Genomic DNA, 17,270 nt, shown 5'->3' with positions numbered 1-17,270 from the left:
GGACTTTCCATCTCTCTTCCTCAGCCTAAAAAGTTGCCTTTTCCGAAGCACTCCAAATTTAAAAAGATCCCACTTTTCATGGGGAGAAGGTTGGGGAGAGCTTGAGATTGAGTTTTAAAGCAAAATCTTGATGATAGTTATGTACATATTTTTCATGAACCACACAAAAAAAAGGGTTTTACAGAAATAAATATATCTGTATAGAGAGAGGTAAGATTGTGAAAGCATGCTTGGTCGGCCATTAGAGCTTCATTGAAAGGACTAGCAAATGTGCCTTCCATTTCTTGAGATGTTTTTTTTTTCTCTGTTTTTTGTCCATTCGAAGATGGCCCTCTTTAGCTACTTTGCTCAATTAGCTAAAAGACAATAGCCTTTGTGTTGTTTTGTGCTCTTCTTTTGCTTTCTAAGCAACACGAGTCCAAAGCCTATATAGTATAAAATATAGCTATTTGATTCATTGCATTTGGATACTGGGATTTCTTTCATTCTTGTATCTTATGAATTGGTTCTTTTTGTAACTTTTTTTTTTAAATCTCAAATCTTGGATGTGGTTGAGTTGAATTCCCCACCTCTCTGGGCAAAGGGTTGAATTTTGGGTTTTTAGTTTTAGAGTTCAAGTTTTCGTTTTTCTGTAATTATTTATAATTTCATACCCTTTGCTCTCTCTGTATCCCAAGGCATCACTTCAATATCGGTGGATTTTATTGATTGGGAAGTTTACTGATTTTGATGTAAAGGTATGATCAGGTTTAGCCTGTTGATTTTTTTCTCTGTTTCTAATTTATTTATCGATTTAGGCAACCTCTTATGTTGGTTATTATTCATTGCATGCAGAGGTTTCCATTTGGTGGATTGTGTATCAGAACTGTTGTTGGCTACCTTTCAGAGGGTCACCTTCATGACTTTTGATGAATTTAATCTGAATTGATTTGGCCCCCTTTTTGAGGTTTCTGTAAATACCCTTTTTGTGAGTTTTCAAGAATTTGAGGGTCCAGCATCTCTGATTAAGATTGACAGATTTTGGTTCCACTTTTGAATCTTGGTGGTTGTCTTTTTAGTCTAAGTTGCAACTTTTTGGCCAACAAAAGATTGGCACAATGTCTACTGTGTTTGGGTTGAGGAAAGGTGTATTTGGGATTTGGATAGGAATTTTAATGTTCCTGATGATGATGTTTTGTTGTTCTGAAGGGTTGAGTGCAGATGGAAATTATCTCCTAGAGTTTAAGAAAAACATTATTGACGCTGATGATATTCTTTGGAGTTGGAATCCTAATGATCAGATGCCTTGTAAATGGATAGGTGTGAAATGCTCTTTGGATTATAAACAGGTTGTGTGGTCCCTTAATTTGAGCTCACTGAATCTTTCGGGGGGGTTGAGTTCTAGTATTGGTAGTCTGGCTTTTCTAACTTATCTTGATCTTTCTCATAACGGGTTTGAGGGGAGCATCCCGAAGGAGATTGGGAATTTATCAAGATTGGAAACTCTTTATTTGAACGACAATCATTTTAATGGGGAAATTCCTGTAGAATTGGGTGATCTCTCGTCTTTGCAAGATTTGAATATATGCAATAACAAGATCTCCGGTCCTATTCCGGAAGAGTTCGGGAAGTTAACTTCTCTAATTCAGTTTGTGGCATACACGAATAGTCTCTCCGGCTCGATACCTGCATCTTTCGGTAACTTGACAAGCTTGAAAACATTTCGAGCGGGGCAGAATGAGCTTTCTGGAAGTTTACCAGCGGAAATAGGCAGTTGTAGTAGCCTGGAAACTCTTGGTCTTGCACAGAATCAATTATACGGTAACTTACCGAAAGAGCTTGGTATGCTGACAAACATGATTGATCTCATCTTGTGGGACAATCCGATCTCAGGATCTATACCAGGTGAGCTTGGGAATTGTACGAGTCTCCAGACTCTTGCTTTATACCAGACGAATCTTGTTGGAGGGATTCCTGCTGAACTTGGGAAACTCAGGTTTCTGAAGAGGTTATACTTATACAGAAATGGATTTAATGGAACCATCCCCAAAGAAATAGGCAATCTTAGTAACGCATTAGAAATTGATTTCTCGGAGAACTATTTGTCAGGTGAAATTCCTATGGAGTTGACACGAATAAAGGGCTTGCGCTTGCTGTACTTGTTCCAGAACGGGCTATCGGGAGTTATTCCAACAGAACTCAGTAGCTTGACGAATTTGACGAAGCTAGACTTGTCAATAAACTACCTAACTGGGCCTATTCCATTTGGTCTTCTGTATCTCCCTCAAATGCTTCAGTTACAACTTTTTGACAATGATTTGAGCGGAACCATACCTCAAGGCCTCGGTCTGTATAGTCGACTCTGGGTAGTTGATTTTTCTGGCAATAACTTAACCGGCAGAATTCCTCCTTATATATGTCAGCATTCTAACTTGATATTGCTGAATCTTGAGTCTAATAATCTGTATGGAAGCATTCCAGCTGGTGTCTCGAATTGCCTTTCTTTGGTACAGCTGAGACTCGGTGGTAATAGGTTGACTGGGAGGTTTCCTTCAGGATTATGCAAATTGACCAATCTATCGGCGATTGAATTGGGTCGAAACAATTTCAGTGGCACAATACCTGAAGAGATTGGAACGTGTCAAAAGTTGCAAAGGCTCGATCTTTCGAGAAATTACTTTACATCCGAGTTGCCAAGGGAGATAGGGAATCTTTCGGAGCTTGTGGCTTTCAACGTTTCGTCGTGCCTTTTCTCAGGGCAGATACCACTAGAAATCATGAACTGCAAAGCCCTTCAAAGGCTCGATCTTAGTGGCAATGGTTTTCTTGGGTCTATACCGAATGAATTGGGAAGCCTTTCTCTGCTTGAACGGCTTATTATTTCTGACAATTTTTTCTCTGGATCTATACCGGGTGCATTAGGTAATCTCACTCATTTGACTGAACTGCAGATGGGTGGAAATTTGTTATCGGGTTCGATACCGATGGAGTTGGGCAATCTTTCTGGCCTGCAGATAGCAATGAATCTTAGTTTTAATAAGTTATCCGGAGCAATACCACCTCAGATTGGAATCCTTATCTTGTTAGAATACCTTTTGCTCAATAATAATGATTTAAGTGGTGAGATTCCAAGCACATTTGGAAATCTTTCAAGTTTACTCGGTTGCAACCTATCATTCAACAACTTATCAGGTCCATTGCCTAATGTACCGTTGTTTCAGAACATGAGCATCAGTAGCTTTATTGGAAACAAAGGGCTATGTGGCGGGCTGCTCGGTGATTGCACACATATGGACACAACTCCTCCACCGAAACAAAATGTCGACTCTTCTCGAGGAAAGGTTGTATCTATAGTTGCTGCTGTGGTAGGCGGAGTTTCACTTGTTCTAATCATAGTGATTCTATACATCATGAAACAACATCCGGTTGATGTAGTTGCTTCTTTCCAAGATAATGACGTTTCATCCCAAGATTCTGACATATACTTTCCTCCAAAAGAAGGGTTCACTTTTCACGATCTGGTCGAGGCCACGAATAATTTTGACGATACTTATGTGATTGGTAGGGGAGCGGTTGGTACCGTGTACAAGGCCGTTTTGCAATCTAGCCAAACGATTGCCGTGAAGAAACTGGCATCTAATCGAGAGGGAAACAACATTGAGAGCACGTTTCAAGCTGAGATTCTGACACTCGGAAAGATCAGGCATCGGAATATCGTGAAACTATTTGGATTTTGCTATCATCAAAATTCGAATCTTCTTATATACGAGTACATGTCGAGAGGTAGCTTGGGGGAATTGCTGCACCGGACAAGTTGCGATCTTGACTGGCCAACACGGTTCTCCATTGCTCTCGGAGCTGCCGAAGGGCTTGCTTATTTGCATCATGACTGCAGGCCTAGGATTATTCACCGCGATATCAAGTCGAACAATATACTGCTCGATGAAAAGTTTGAAGCTCATGTTGGCGATTTTGGTTTGGCTAAGGTGATTGATATGCCCCAGTCCAAGTCCATGTCAGCAGTTGCTGGATCATATGGTTATATTGCTCCTGGTCAGCGTCTTTTTCCCTTTGGAATGATGATTTTTCGAGTTTCGGACCACACTTCTTTATTTTTTGCAATTAAAATATCAGTCTTGCTAAGCCAAAATACCCTGCTCCATCTTCTTTAATTTGAGGTTACTCTCTGTGTCATGGTTATTGGAGGCATATGCTTATGCCTCATTGTAAAGCAGAGCCATAAGACGCTAGGCGATATGATTTAGGCAAGGATATATAAACAGTTCAAGAAAATTTCATTACATGCATTTATCAGAGGAGCCTCATTGGATCTTGAACGAGTGTACACTTGGTGGGATTTCGAGATTTTAATAACTGTGATAGACAGTATTAAATATTCTTTATAATTAATTTAATCCAATCTTGTGTTGAAAAAATTCATTTCAAACACTTACAATTTGTACATATTTCTGTGCAGAGTATGCGTACACCATGAAAGTTACAGAAAAATGCGACATATACAGCTACGGTGTGGTACTTCTGGAGTTATTAACCGGAAAGACTCCTGTGCAACCCCTCGAAGTAGGAGGTAATCTCGTCGCTTATTCGCGGAACTTCATTCGGGAACATTCTCTATCGTCTGAGATATTCGACAGTCGTTTGAATTTGAAAGACGAAACTACTGTTAGCCACATGGTTACAGTATTGAAAATCGCCCTCCTCTGCACAAGCATGTCACCGGTAGATCGACCATCCATGCGAGAGGTCGTGATTATGCTGATGGAATCTAATGAGCATGAAGGGAGCGTGTCACCTCCGGAGTACGAGGTCTAGCGACAAAGCTATTGGTGTAAGCACGACTTTTTTCATTTTTTCCCCCCCTTTTTCCTTGATTCTGATGAAGTTTTCTACAGTAGGTTCTTGCTCATATCACTCATACTCAGTGTCTAATTGTTGGTGCAGGATTTAGTTGTACATTTGTTTAGAGATTTATTGAGTTTATAGCGTGTAAACTAATCTAAATTAAACGACATACAACCATCATTTTCTCCTACAATTGAACTATTTTGTAATGTAATTCAAGAATATGGAGAAAACAAACAAAAGAGAAAAGCATGGAAAGAAACTGTTGATTATGTATTAGGCTCCTTGGATAAACATTTTCATACTTCTGTAAAACTTGGATGTATTAAGTTTTGCTTTACATTCGATCGGTTGCGAGTTCATCGTCCGAGCACACATGTAATATGTCTAAACAAACATATTCATGCTGCTTCTGTAAAACTCGCTGTATTAGGTTTACTTACATTCGGTTGCGAGTTCGTTATCTATATCGTCCAAGCATCTATTCGAACACACGTAATATGTGTAATGTTATTTGTGTTTTTATTGTGTGGTTGTAAATTCATTTTACAAAATTGTTATAGGTGTTATAAATTTAGTGGAGAAAAGGGAGGAAGAGAATGAAAGATTAGAGAAATACTATTTAGAAAAGATGAGTGAAATCAAATTATTCTGATTTCAACTGTAGTAGAAGAAATATTAAACAAAAGAAGTATTATAATCAAATCAATCATCTAAATATTATCCATACAGATCCCAGTTTAGCCCACTCAATTTTTAATAGTACTAGTTATATATTATAAAGCCCATATGAGATTTAATTAGTCTATTAAACAATGTATAATCATAATAAAGTCCAATAAAGCCTATTAAAAATTTACGTAGCTCACTAAAAAATTAAAATTTTATACTAATAATATAAAACTCAAGTTAGTCAATTATATATTTAAAAAACATAAGATATTTATTAGCAATTTACATCATATTAAGCTCTCATCCTTTATATATTTCAATATATTTAAACACCAACAATCGTACACACAAATCTATATAATAAGAAATAATATAAATCACTTTTTATTATGATCTAATTTTGTTTTTGATTTTGGCTCAAAAAAATAAAATTTTGTTTTTGATTTCAAAACTCACATTTAAATTTCACAAAATTTTAATGATAAAATTTCTTATATATTTTTCATGTATTCCATCATTTTTTAATTTGCATTATATTTAAAGTTTTCATTTTACTATATTTATGTCTTGTAGTGACAAGAAATGAAATTTTTCATTGAAAAATTGCATAGATTGTTCGAAGTGGTTTATTATCCTTTAAAACTGTGGCGACCTCGGGTGCTAATCTAATCCAATTGAGCAAATTATTCTTTGTTCTTTAATTAATAAAGAATGCTTAATTTTTTTTTTAAAGGAGTTGCCTCGCTCGAGTGCATCTTTGTGCGCTCGAGCGAAAACAACTCTGTCCGAACCCTCATGGTTTCTCGCTCGAGCGCACAAAGATGCGCTCGAGCGAGCACAACTCTGTCTCGAAACTGAAGCACACTTAAAAACAGCTCTTTCAACATATAAACAACACCATATACTGCACCAGCTAATCTTCCAATGTTATTACATCATCATGTATTCTTTTTAACAACTTCAAGCCAAACAAAACATGCTTCAAAACTAAAAAAATGCTACATTTACCAGATCCAAGACAATAAATCTGCATGATCTAAGGCACAACTAAGTTCTAAACACCTTTCACAAACTAGTACAAGATCATGAAAATCTGCTAAACCCAAGTCACCACGTCTAATCTTGATCTTGAGCTATCCTGGTAGTCTCTGACTTGCTCCTGCCCCACCTATTATCATGCACACATACAAAACACATCAATAGCTGGATAACTCCGGTGAGAACATAATTCTCAGCATAAACGACATAAACATGCATATTCTGATAAACATATTAAGCAACATAGTATAAGAAGCCATAGATGATCTTCTATGGTGCAACATAAATGCAATGTATACTTCAAAGAAAAGGACTATCAAAATCCGATACTGGTAAAAATATTGGTTCTTAGGATCCCAGGGAAAAATAATACAACAATCTCCCACCTACTCTCCTATCCGAGTTGGCGTTGAGCTCTTGTTCCTGGACTTTGTCCGCTATATCGAGAAATCTAGCAATAGGAGTCGATCTATCTCCTAAGCCACTCAAATATATGTTCAAACATCCATCTTAATCTTGAAAAATTTGCCTTCCAACTCAAAGAATGGTGGCTCAATATGTATGCAACATACTCTAGATGCATTGATCTAAGCCAAGTAAATCTAACATGCTAATCAAGCAAGTAATGCATCACAAGCATCAAACAATGCAAATCAACTAAAGAAAATAGACAAGCAAGTATGTGGTTTTGGGAACTCGAGAGTCATGTCTAACTCGAGTTATCTATCCCGGTTTGGTTGATGTGTCTCATACCTTAATCTTGGTTCTGAATTTCTTGAATCTGCTATAGCTGCAATTCCATAAGCTCTTGTTAAAAATCTGCTCAAACACACAACTCAATCTTGAAGGTAGAAGGTCCCAAACCTTGATCAACTATTTCCCGGTTCGAAGTCTGAACTCCCGAGTTCGATAACCTTCAATACAAATCTGAAATGAGGTGTAAATATATTCAATATCAGCATTCAAACTCAATCAAAGTATAGCTCAAGCGACAATACGTCAACACGGCTTCAAATTTTGAACTGACAGCGTAACGGCTATAAACCGGCGAACCAAACTATATCTATATCAACCCAACAATCCAATACAACTCATAAACATCTCATATAATAAAAAACAACTCAAATATCAGCATATCAGAAATGGATTTTTTCAAAAATCATTCAGAAAATCATAACAAATTCAAACACCAATCTTTTTCCGAACCGACTTGGATATATAATCTATACAACTTCAAGAACATATATACATAATTAAATTCTGATTCCAACCACTTCCAAATTTTGAAACGTGCTGAATCATAGTAAAACTTACGTCACTACAAAGCCTTCGATGCGGTGATCGCAGATATATGTTCAATTCTGAATTATGACGGACGGATCGTGCAAATCGAACTTTGGAAGATCAAATTTTTGTTGAGGAATAAAGGTTTCTGAAAGCTCACGTTTTTGCTCAAGAATTCTGATATAATACATATGATATACACGTTTAACCATATATAAGCCAAGTGTCCTACACAAAAATTCATATTTGCAATTTAGCCCCTGAAATCTTTATTATTTGCAAATTAGTCCCTGGTCAAATTTTGACAATTCTAATTCAATTTTTTAATTTAAGAATATTGGAATTTAAATCTTAATTCCATAAATTCTCAAATTAAATATTTTCGGGGCATTACAAAAAGAAACTCCTGTTTCGATCGTTTTACAATATTTTTTTTTATATTTTTTCCAATTATATATTAAATTTATTATATACCTTGATGTATTAATTTTATATCAATGTTTTTTTCTCAAAAATAAGTTTATAATTTAAATTTATTTTAGCCCCCCCTCGTTCGAATTCCTAGTTCCGTCCTTGTATCTATATATAACACTCCCCCTTAGATGATTGGTGGAGAGTAACATTGTTGCCTCGTTAAAACTTTGTCAATAAAATTCAGTGAAAAAAAACTTGTAGCGACCCAACCCGGATCCACTACCTAATCAGAGTTAAGAGCATAATTAGGCATGCATTAAATAAATCGCTGCGAAAGACTTAAATAAAAGCAGACCGGCAGAATACAACCGGTTAAATAAATTAGATTATAAAACCCAATCGAATAAATAAGCCTAAAGGGCAAAAACCTACAGCTAATCCTGCTGTCTTCACTGGTCATTGGCTACTCCAAGCTCCTGGTGCTCAATCCTGCACCTACACCTGCCCCGTCGAATGGGATGTCCAGGTACACAGAAAAGACTGGACGTGAGCTCTAAGCTCAATACGAAAGCACGGGTAAAACATACAAATATGATGCATGCAAATGACAGGGTATCCATATCTGGGATAACTGTATACACTGCTCAGTAATGGTGCCTAGGACATGAGTGGTACAACCCGGGGAGCAAACCCTGTGTACACTGCTCATTCCTAACGAACACAGACTGTGTCTCACAGATGCCAATGTTGGCTAACCCGTCGGTCGCGGGGCGCTCGACATCAACCGTCTGAACAGAGCTGAGCGGCCCTACATGGCTCATCTCAAAATATGGACAGACACAATATGATATGCACATGCTGCATAATAATATGACACACAAATACAACATATAATCATGCGAAACCCGCTGGCAATCTCAGTCAGTACTTACGTATCTTTCTACAGGCAGTCCTAACAGTCCCACTCTAGGTTTCAAGCCTATCATCAACTCTACAATGAAAATACCCATGCATCATTAATTAAGCTCTAAAAGCATTAACTAAGCTATTGCATACTTCTAAATAATTTAAGGAGACCATAGCTATACCTGCGTCCGTCGTCAGCCCACTGATGACAATTGCCTCAAAACTAGGCCACAGCTCCGCTACGATTCCTGGATCGCTATGCCACTTCCGGTTCCCATAGGACGCCTAGATCTCCGTAGATCTAAGTTAGAATGCCTAGGAATCTAGAGAGAAGAGAGGAGAGAGGTGTGAGAAATGAGCTCTCGGACCCTTTATTTATAGAAACGGAACGGAACGTCCGTTCCTCAACGTTGCGTCCGTTCTGCCTGACGAACGTTGCTTTCAATCCCCATCGTTGCTTCCGATGTCCCATCAAGTACGTAAGCAATGACGTAATATTGCTGACGTCACGGATGACATGAACTACCGGAACGTTGCTTCCGATCACCAACGTTTCTTCCGTTCCTAGTCACCCTTCGGGCCATTTCCGATCATTCTGAATTCATTTCCGAAGTCAGTTAATCCAACAGCCGCTCAGCTCTATACTCGATAGTCTGTCACTGAAAGTACCGCGACGACGGGGACATGTATGTCTGACTACTCTGGTGTACTAGACGAGTGTGGTTGCACCCAGAGGTTGATCCGTGCGGTGGCAGCACTCATGTGGCGCCGGTACTGAGCATAACTTTTCAGATGACCATTTACAAGTCATCATGTTGCAAGCATTATATACATATGTTTACTCATGTTTATGTACTGGGCGTTAGCGCTCACGTCCTACTTGTTATCTTGGACACCCTATTCCACGGGGTAGGTCGCAGGATGGACGGAGCTTGGTAGTTCAAGGCAGGACTAGGGAACAGGAGCCTTGAAGAGTTAATTATACAGCAGAATTCGATATAGCTGTATAATGTTTACTTTTAAGTTTTTCGATATGGTTGTATCACTACAGTATTAAGCCTGGATATATTTTACTAAGCTGATATGTAATTTAGGAATTATGTTTCCGCACGTTTTACTCTGTTAAGTATTTTGCTGTATTAAGTTTAATGCATGCCATTAGTTGCCAGTTAATAGGTGATTCCATACAGGGTCACTACAAACGAGAACCAGAGAAAAAGATCTGACAATTCAACCATCCAAAATAAATAACACTTTGATGTTTACATGCCCAAAGATGATCAATAAATCTATGCGTTTACATTTGTCCATAAAACAAAATAAATAGCTATAAAGTGTTTAAAATAAACTTCTACGGAAGACTAGTATAGGTCGGAGGGATGCGCTGTGCCCGCATTGCAGTCCACTTGATAGTCTTTTCCCTCGATCTCAATGATAACTTATACCTGCACCAAGTAGATGCAGTGAGCCTAGGGGCCCAACAAGAATATGGAAGAAAATAACGAGTACTACATAAATACATGCACACACAGATTAAAAATAGCTTGATAATAAAATACTTTGTGCCCTTAATTTGAATAAATGATCTCTAAAGGAAAGAAGTGAACATAAATAAAACATATGCATAGCTAAGTCGAATATAATCACCGTAATTGAATAAACTTTACTGAAACATAGTCATAAATATTTGAACTTAGATCCTTGAATTGTGACTCTGTGATTTCGATCATGATCATGGCTACAGTGCACTATGCCGCAAGGAGGTCAGGTATTTCCCAACCCATCTTGCCCATACTTGGTAAGGGAGGCCAAGATTTCTCTCAACCCCACACATACACGTAAATATTTGATAAGGTAGGCCAAAACGTCTCTCAGCCCCACACATACACGTCAGGTGGTAAGGTAGGCCAGAACGTCTCCCAACCTCACACATACACGTAAATTTCTATAGTCACAATCATCTCACTTCGTTCGTAAAAGTAATTTTCCTTTCATTCTTGAATATGGGACTTAGCATGCATATGTAAATATGGCGTACATGTAAATATAAATCGATAATCATGCATATGACTCACACATGGATGATCGGGATGGTGATTTAGGAGCCAAACCAAAAGATGTAAATTTAACCCATAATTTGCACTTAAGACAAATTCGAGCGGTTTGCCCGTAAAATTTGTAACTTGCTTGATTCTTAATCAAAAGGGATTCAGCTTGAAACCACGACTCCATGACACTTAGAAATAAGTAGAAAAATCATCCACTTAATTTTATTCCTAAGCAATCATTTTACAAAAATCAGAATTCTGGGCAGCAGCCCTTTGGCTTCAAAAATATTATGCACCTTATTAAATCAAAAATCTAAAACTCGACCAAATCTTAACCGAATTAATTCTCGCTTGAACTGACATCTTCCTAACTTCTTAAACTAATTCCAGACACGAGCCCTTGACCAAAAACCGAGTTTAACCCCTGTTTTAAAATCAGTTTCCGGACAGCCCCAACGTAGCCAAAATTCTGCTCATGCCTCACTTTTATACTCAATCAAAACCTTAGCCACAAGACCCCCAAGTTCTCAGCCACTAGTCTAGATTCAAGGCCAACATTTAAGCTCATCTTAACCCCTTAGAAAATCCCATAAATTAGCTCAAACCCAGCTCAACAAAGCAACAAAAACTGAGCCCCAAAAATCTTAGAAATTAGAATGCACCTCAACTCTATTCCACAAGCTACCTTCAAGTCATCCTAGTTGCTACCATGTGAACTACATATCATCCATGGTAGCTCTAAATCACCATCCAAATCAACACAACAAACACCAAATGTTCGAACCAAAACAATAAGGAAAAATCTGGAAAGTGTTCGAAACCAACAAGCTATGAAAACTCTGAAATTTTAACCACCCAAGCCAAGGTAATAATCTGAAATTTCGAACAAACAAGTTAAGAAACTAATCTGAAATAATCGAACACAATGCTTAAGGAAAAATTCTAGAAAATGTTCGAACACCCCAAACCAAGGAATAATCTGAAAAAAAAAAGATCGAACACCATGCCATAAAACTCTGAAATTTCGAACCACCAAGATATGCAATAAACTGGGAAGTGTTCGAACAACAAGCCAAGGTAAATTTCTGAACCAAATTAGAACACCAAGCATGAAGAAAATCTGGGAAGTATTTGAACCATATGCTTATGAAAGACCACCAATCAAATGCAAATCATAAATCCATAAATCATGGCAGCAAACTGAGCCAAGTAAAATGCAAGAGTTTTCTGGAAAATCAATCGAAGGGCAGGGAAAAAAAAATCTTTCGAACAAGGTCAAGAACATGCTTATAAATTTCAAAACTTCAAAAAAAATGCAACACACATCGTAATCATATAATAATCTACAAGGTTAAGCAAAGAAGTACATTATCCTTGCCTTTACTGAAGATAACCGAAGGAGAAATGGCGAGGCGAGCTGGAACAAGCTCGGAAGTGAGCTGGAACGAAGGAGCTTGCTAAGCTTGAGCTTCGATCGGATATGTGGCTCAAGGCGGTGCAGGCGGCGATCGGGACAGCAAGGGAAGGAGAGGCCGATCGATTTCGAGAGAGGATTAAGAGGAAAATGGAAGGGGATTGCATCGGCCGACTTGAAGAACTTGGAGAAGGGGAAAAATGAGATGGGCTGTGAAAATGGGCTGCGAAAATTATTTAATGACCAAAGATAATTTGGGTGAGTGCAAATCCCTTTGGGCCCGGTCCACATAAGTTTAAGTGTGTAGGAAATATAATACATAAAATATAATATGTAGTGTTTTTAATAGTGTTAGACCCAAATTCTGCAAATACTCAATTTTGAAAATTTAAGGGTTAAATACTTAAAACTCTATTTACTCAGATTGAAAATTCTAATTTTCCATACTTAAACATTTTGATGTCACAACGATAAATAAAATATTTAAATAATAAACAGAGCAATTAAAATAATTTAAACAAACTTGACGAACGATTAAAAGTCATTTAAACAAATAAACAAGCGAAAATAAACTTTTAAAATGATTTGGACAATTAAAAAGAGTTTTAAATAAATAAGCTAGACATTTAAAATAATAAAAATTAACTAACCACTAAACTAGGCTATTTAAAATAAATAAGCTGGACACTCAAAAATATTTAAACAAATAAGCTAAAGGGGTAAAATCGTTTAAAAGAATAAACTAAATAAGTAAAAAACATCATTTAAATATGCAAGATTAAACCTTTAAAATATTAAAACAATTAAGTTGCACAATAAAAATCATTTGACAAATAAACTTACACAATTAAAAACATTAATTAAATAGCTAGTACATTATAATTATTTGAATAAATAATAAAATATTTTATTAACACATAATTCGCATAAAGGATTTAAATCAATTAAACCTAAAAATAATAATTCTAATATTTATTATATTTAATGCATGTGATTTAGTAGATTGGATTTTTGGCGCTACAATTCCTTCCCCCCTTAAATGGAATTTCGTCCTCGAAATTCAAGACTTACTAACTAGGTTCGAATACCTTAGACCAGATCAACACTAAATTTTCTAACTTTGCACCTACAAGAGTTGGCCCAAATCAGCTTTCGCTGCGCACTCTGATACTTATCAACACCTACAAAGAAAGGGGCTAACTAACTCCCACAGCAAAATAAATTTGCAAATTTCTATTTATCCCCAAATGATTGTAGCCCAAGAGAAATTTCTAATCAATATTCTCATGTGACTATAAGAGTTTTTAATTTGTCACCTAAACTCCTAAAATATCTGATACCTGCCTTAGTGCGATAACCTTAAATACTGGATCGCAACCTCAATCAATAAATAATTTATGTCGACCTTACTCATAACTTTAAAACTTCCTAACAACGAAGATATGCTTAATGTCTATTTACCAATTAAACTTAACTCATATAATATACAACTCGAGCTCTTAAGAAATTCACAAGTCCTCAAATTAATTAGCGACTAAACTCTAAATTCTTCTAATTAGGACAGCTAAGGGACTATACAATTCTACCTCATTAGGCCTCAAGATATGATATGAATCTGACTCATTTCTATAAATAAATCTAATCTAATCCTTGATAAGGAAATATAACCATAAAATCCATTGTCGTTCAGTTCTAAAGCATTAACTGGTAATGTATAGAACCCAAATAGGTGACTAAGCAGATCCCAATTATCCATTCACCAATTAATACGTTCATCTCTAGCATCTTTGATTCTACCGAAAGTTCAACTCTTAGTTAAAATTTTTCCAACAGATTTATCCACCTTTTTCTATCCCAGACGCAACGACTAAGAAATCCATATTTACACCTCAAGTAAAAATATACCACGAGCTATTATCCACTTATTGGATTAGACGGTCTCTAAGTACCAAATAATCTTAACATATCGCCTGAAGACATATCTCAAATCTCTAGTTCAACTTGATATCAAGTTTGGAAAATCCAAAAATTCCCAAATTATTATATGGTACAACCTGAATTCATATTTCAAGAACTTAGTATCCAGTTAGGCACCTTGAAGAGTTTGTAACCTGATCGAAAAGGCTTTCTAATTGATCCTCTAGTACCTTAGTTGTAGTAACCCATAACTCATTTTAAGATAATAATATGTTAAACATGATTAAGGGTTAGTAATTAACCAATTCCGGGATTTAATCGGACTTCAGAAGCAAGAAATGAAATTTTATTGTCTGAGCCAGTTCGGACGATCCGAAGAGGACTTCGGACGGCCCAAACTTGACCACCGGGGGCTCCGAAGGTGAGCTTGTTGACTTCGGAGTTAAGGCTGGTTCGGACGATCCGAACTCAAGTTCGGACGGCCCGAACTTGTTTGTGCCAAGTAGGCAGGATTACGCAGCAATGAATTTTGACAAGTGTCGGACTTAGAGCACTTCGGACTACCCGAAGTAGAGATCGGATGATCCGAACTCGACGTGTCTCGCATGCAGACAGTGAGTTGGATCGGACGATCCGAACTCAGGATCGGAGGGCCCGAACTCGTCCGAAACTTTTCCTATAAATAGGGCTCTTCGGAGTCATAATTTGAATACGAATTTCCGAGTTTTCTTCTTCAGTTATATAGTGTGAGTTATACACTTGAGGGCCCTATCGGTTATAATAGAGGTTCTGGAATAACCAAGGAGTGGTTATAGTCATCCGGGACTAGCGACTCCAAAGGGCTATCTACGGACGAAGGTATGGTCTGGGAATCTATTTAAGTTTTGGGAGTACTTATTAGCTTAGTTAAGGCTTATAGAATTTATGTAGTGATACGGTGAACTTTTGAATATAGGCTTGGAACCTAGGATCCTACTATACTTGAACTAGCTTAGAGGTACGTACACATTGACTGAGATTGTCAGCGAGTATACATGTTTATATGTTGCATTTATTTGGCATTATTATATGGCATGAGATATGATTTATCGTTTTCTTTATTCATATGTCATGTGCATATACACGTTGAGCTTATACCTTGTTATACCTGACTATAGAGCCGCTCAGCTCTATATTCGATAGTCTGTCACTGAGAGTAACGCGACGGCGGGGGAATTTATGTCTGTCTACTCTGGTGTACTAGACGAGTGTGGTTGCATCCAGAGGTTGATCCGTGCGGTGGCAGCACTCATGTGGCGCCGGTACTGAGCATGACTTTTTAGATGACCCTTTACCAGTCATCATGTTGCATGCATCATATTTATACATGTACTGGGCGTTAGCGCTCACGTCCTAGTTTTTATCTTGGACACCCTATTCCATGGGGCAGGTCGCAGGATGGACGGAGCTGGGGGTTCAAGGCAGGATTAGGGAGCAGGCCTTGAGGAGTTAATTATACAGCAAAATTTGATATAGCTGTATAATGTTTACTTTTAAGTATTTCGATATGGTTGTATCACTACTGAAGAATAAGCTTGACACTTTTATACTAAGCTGATATGTAATTTATGGTTATGTTTCCGCACGTTTTACTCTGTTAAGTTATTTTGCTGTATTAAGTTTAATGCATGCTATTAGTTGCCAGTTAGTAGGTGATACCATGCAGGGTCACTACATTTTTGGTATCAGAGCATGCTTAGATTTTGGGATTAGTACTTGTTATTTAGAATTAGTTTTGAGTAATTCTTGCGCATTTGGGATTTTAATGTGCAATTCTTTTCAGGATATGGCTGACGAGAGTCACGGTAGTGTTGGCCAGGGAGGTGGTCATCATCATCGTCATCACCGCCATCATGATGATCAACATCGTCATCATGAGGGTAGACGTCGCTACTCTATCAATAAATTCATGCAAGTAGGACCGAAACCGTTGGTGGGAGGCGAGAATCCTGAACAAGCAAGAAGTTGGATGTCTAAACTCGAGAGTACTTTTCGTGCTTTCGATTGTACTGAGGATCAGAAATTGGAAGTTATAGAATTTGTTCTAGAGGATCGAGCACGTTTTTGGTGGGATGCCAAAGCTGCTCAGGCACGTACTGAGAGAGGACAGGTGACTTGGGGAGATTTCTGTCAGCAGTTCCAGAAACTGTATTTTCCTCCAGCTGTTCTCCAAGCACGATCGATGGAGTTGCTTACTCTGAGGCAAGGATCAATGACTATTGATCAATATCAGCAACGATTTCTTGATCTGCTACCTTTCAGTCCTCATATTAATGAGAGTGATGCATCGAAGTATGATCTCTTTCTACAAGGCCTGAACCAAGATATCTACTCACAGGTTGTTGTCTGTGATGACCCAATATCTTATGAGACTTTGGTGAACCGTTGCCGTCTTGTGGAGACCAGCAACAGGCGTGCACAGTTGTTGATGCCAGCACAGCTTAGTGGATCATTTGAGCCTAGAGCTAAATCTGTTGTGCAATCTGGACCTACATCTTCTTCTACTCCTACTACTTCATCTGGATCTCGTGGTTCACGAGGTATGTTCCGTTTTGGGAAGAAGAAGAAGAAGGAGGAGTTTTGTAGTCACTGTGGAGGGAATCATCCTGCAGCTTCATGTCGGAGAGCTACTGGTGCTTGTTATATTTGCGGTCAGCAGGGACATCTGCGAAGAGATTGTCCTCAGCGCATGGGTT

The 17,270-nt window shown here is 37.7% G+C and overlaps 1 protein-coding gene across 2 annotated transcripts in view; it reads left to right on the top strand.

Moving 5' to 3' along the window:
- LOC140873097 (uncharacterized) overlaps positions 1–17,270 on the top strand; it is a 27,300-nt gene continuing 10,030 nt past the window's right edge. Inside the window, exons 1-3 of one of the 2 annotated variants that reach the window (XM_073276080.1) lie at positions 1–737; positions 835–4,032; positions 4,457–4,828. In XM_073276080.1, coding sequence (XP_073132181.1) covers positions 1,098–4,032; positions 4,457–4,812 — 3,291 coding nt within the window. In that variant the 5' untranslated portion in view covers positions 1–737; positions 835–1,097 and the 3' untranslated portion in view covers positions 4,813–4,828. Of the gene's footprint in view, positions 738–834; positions 4,033–4,456; positions 5,177–17,270 lie in introns of those variants that run through there. The other variant, XM_073276079.1, reaches the window with a different exon arrangement.

The sequence above is a fragment of the Henckelia pumila genome, unplaced genomic scaffold (genome assembly GCF_033568475.1).
Source record: "Henckelia pumila isolate YLH828 unplaced genomic scaffold, ASM3356847v2 CTG_525:::fragment_3, whole genome shotgun sequence".
NCBI lineage: Eukaryota > Viridiplantae > Streptophyta > Magnoliopsida > Lamiales > Gesneriaceae > Henckelia > Henckelia pumila.
The sequence above is the reverse complement of the archived record's forward strand: the minus strand, read 5'-3'. Positions and strand labels throughout refer to the sequence as shown.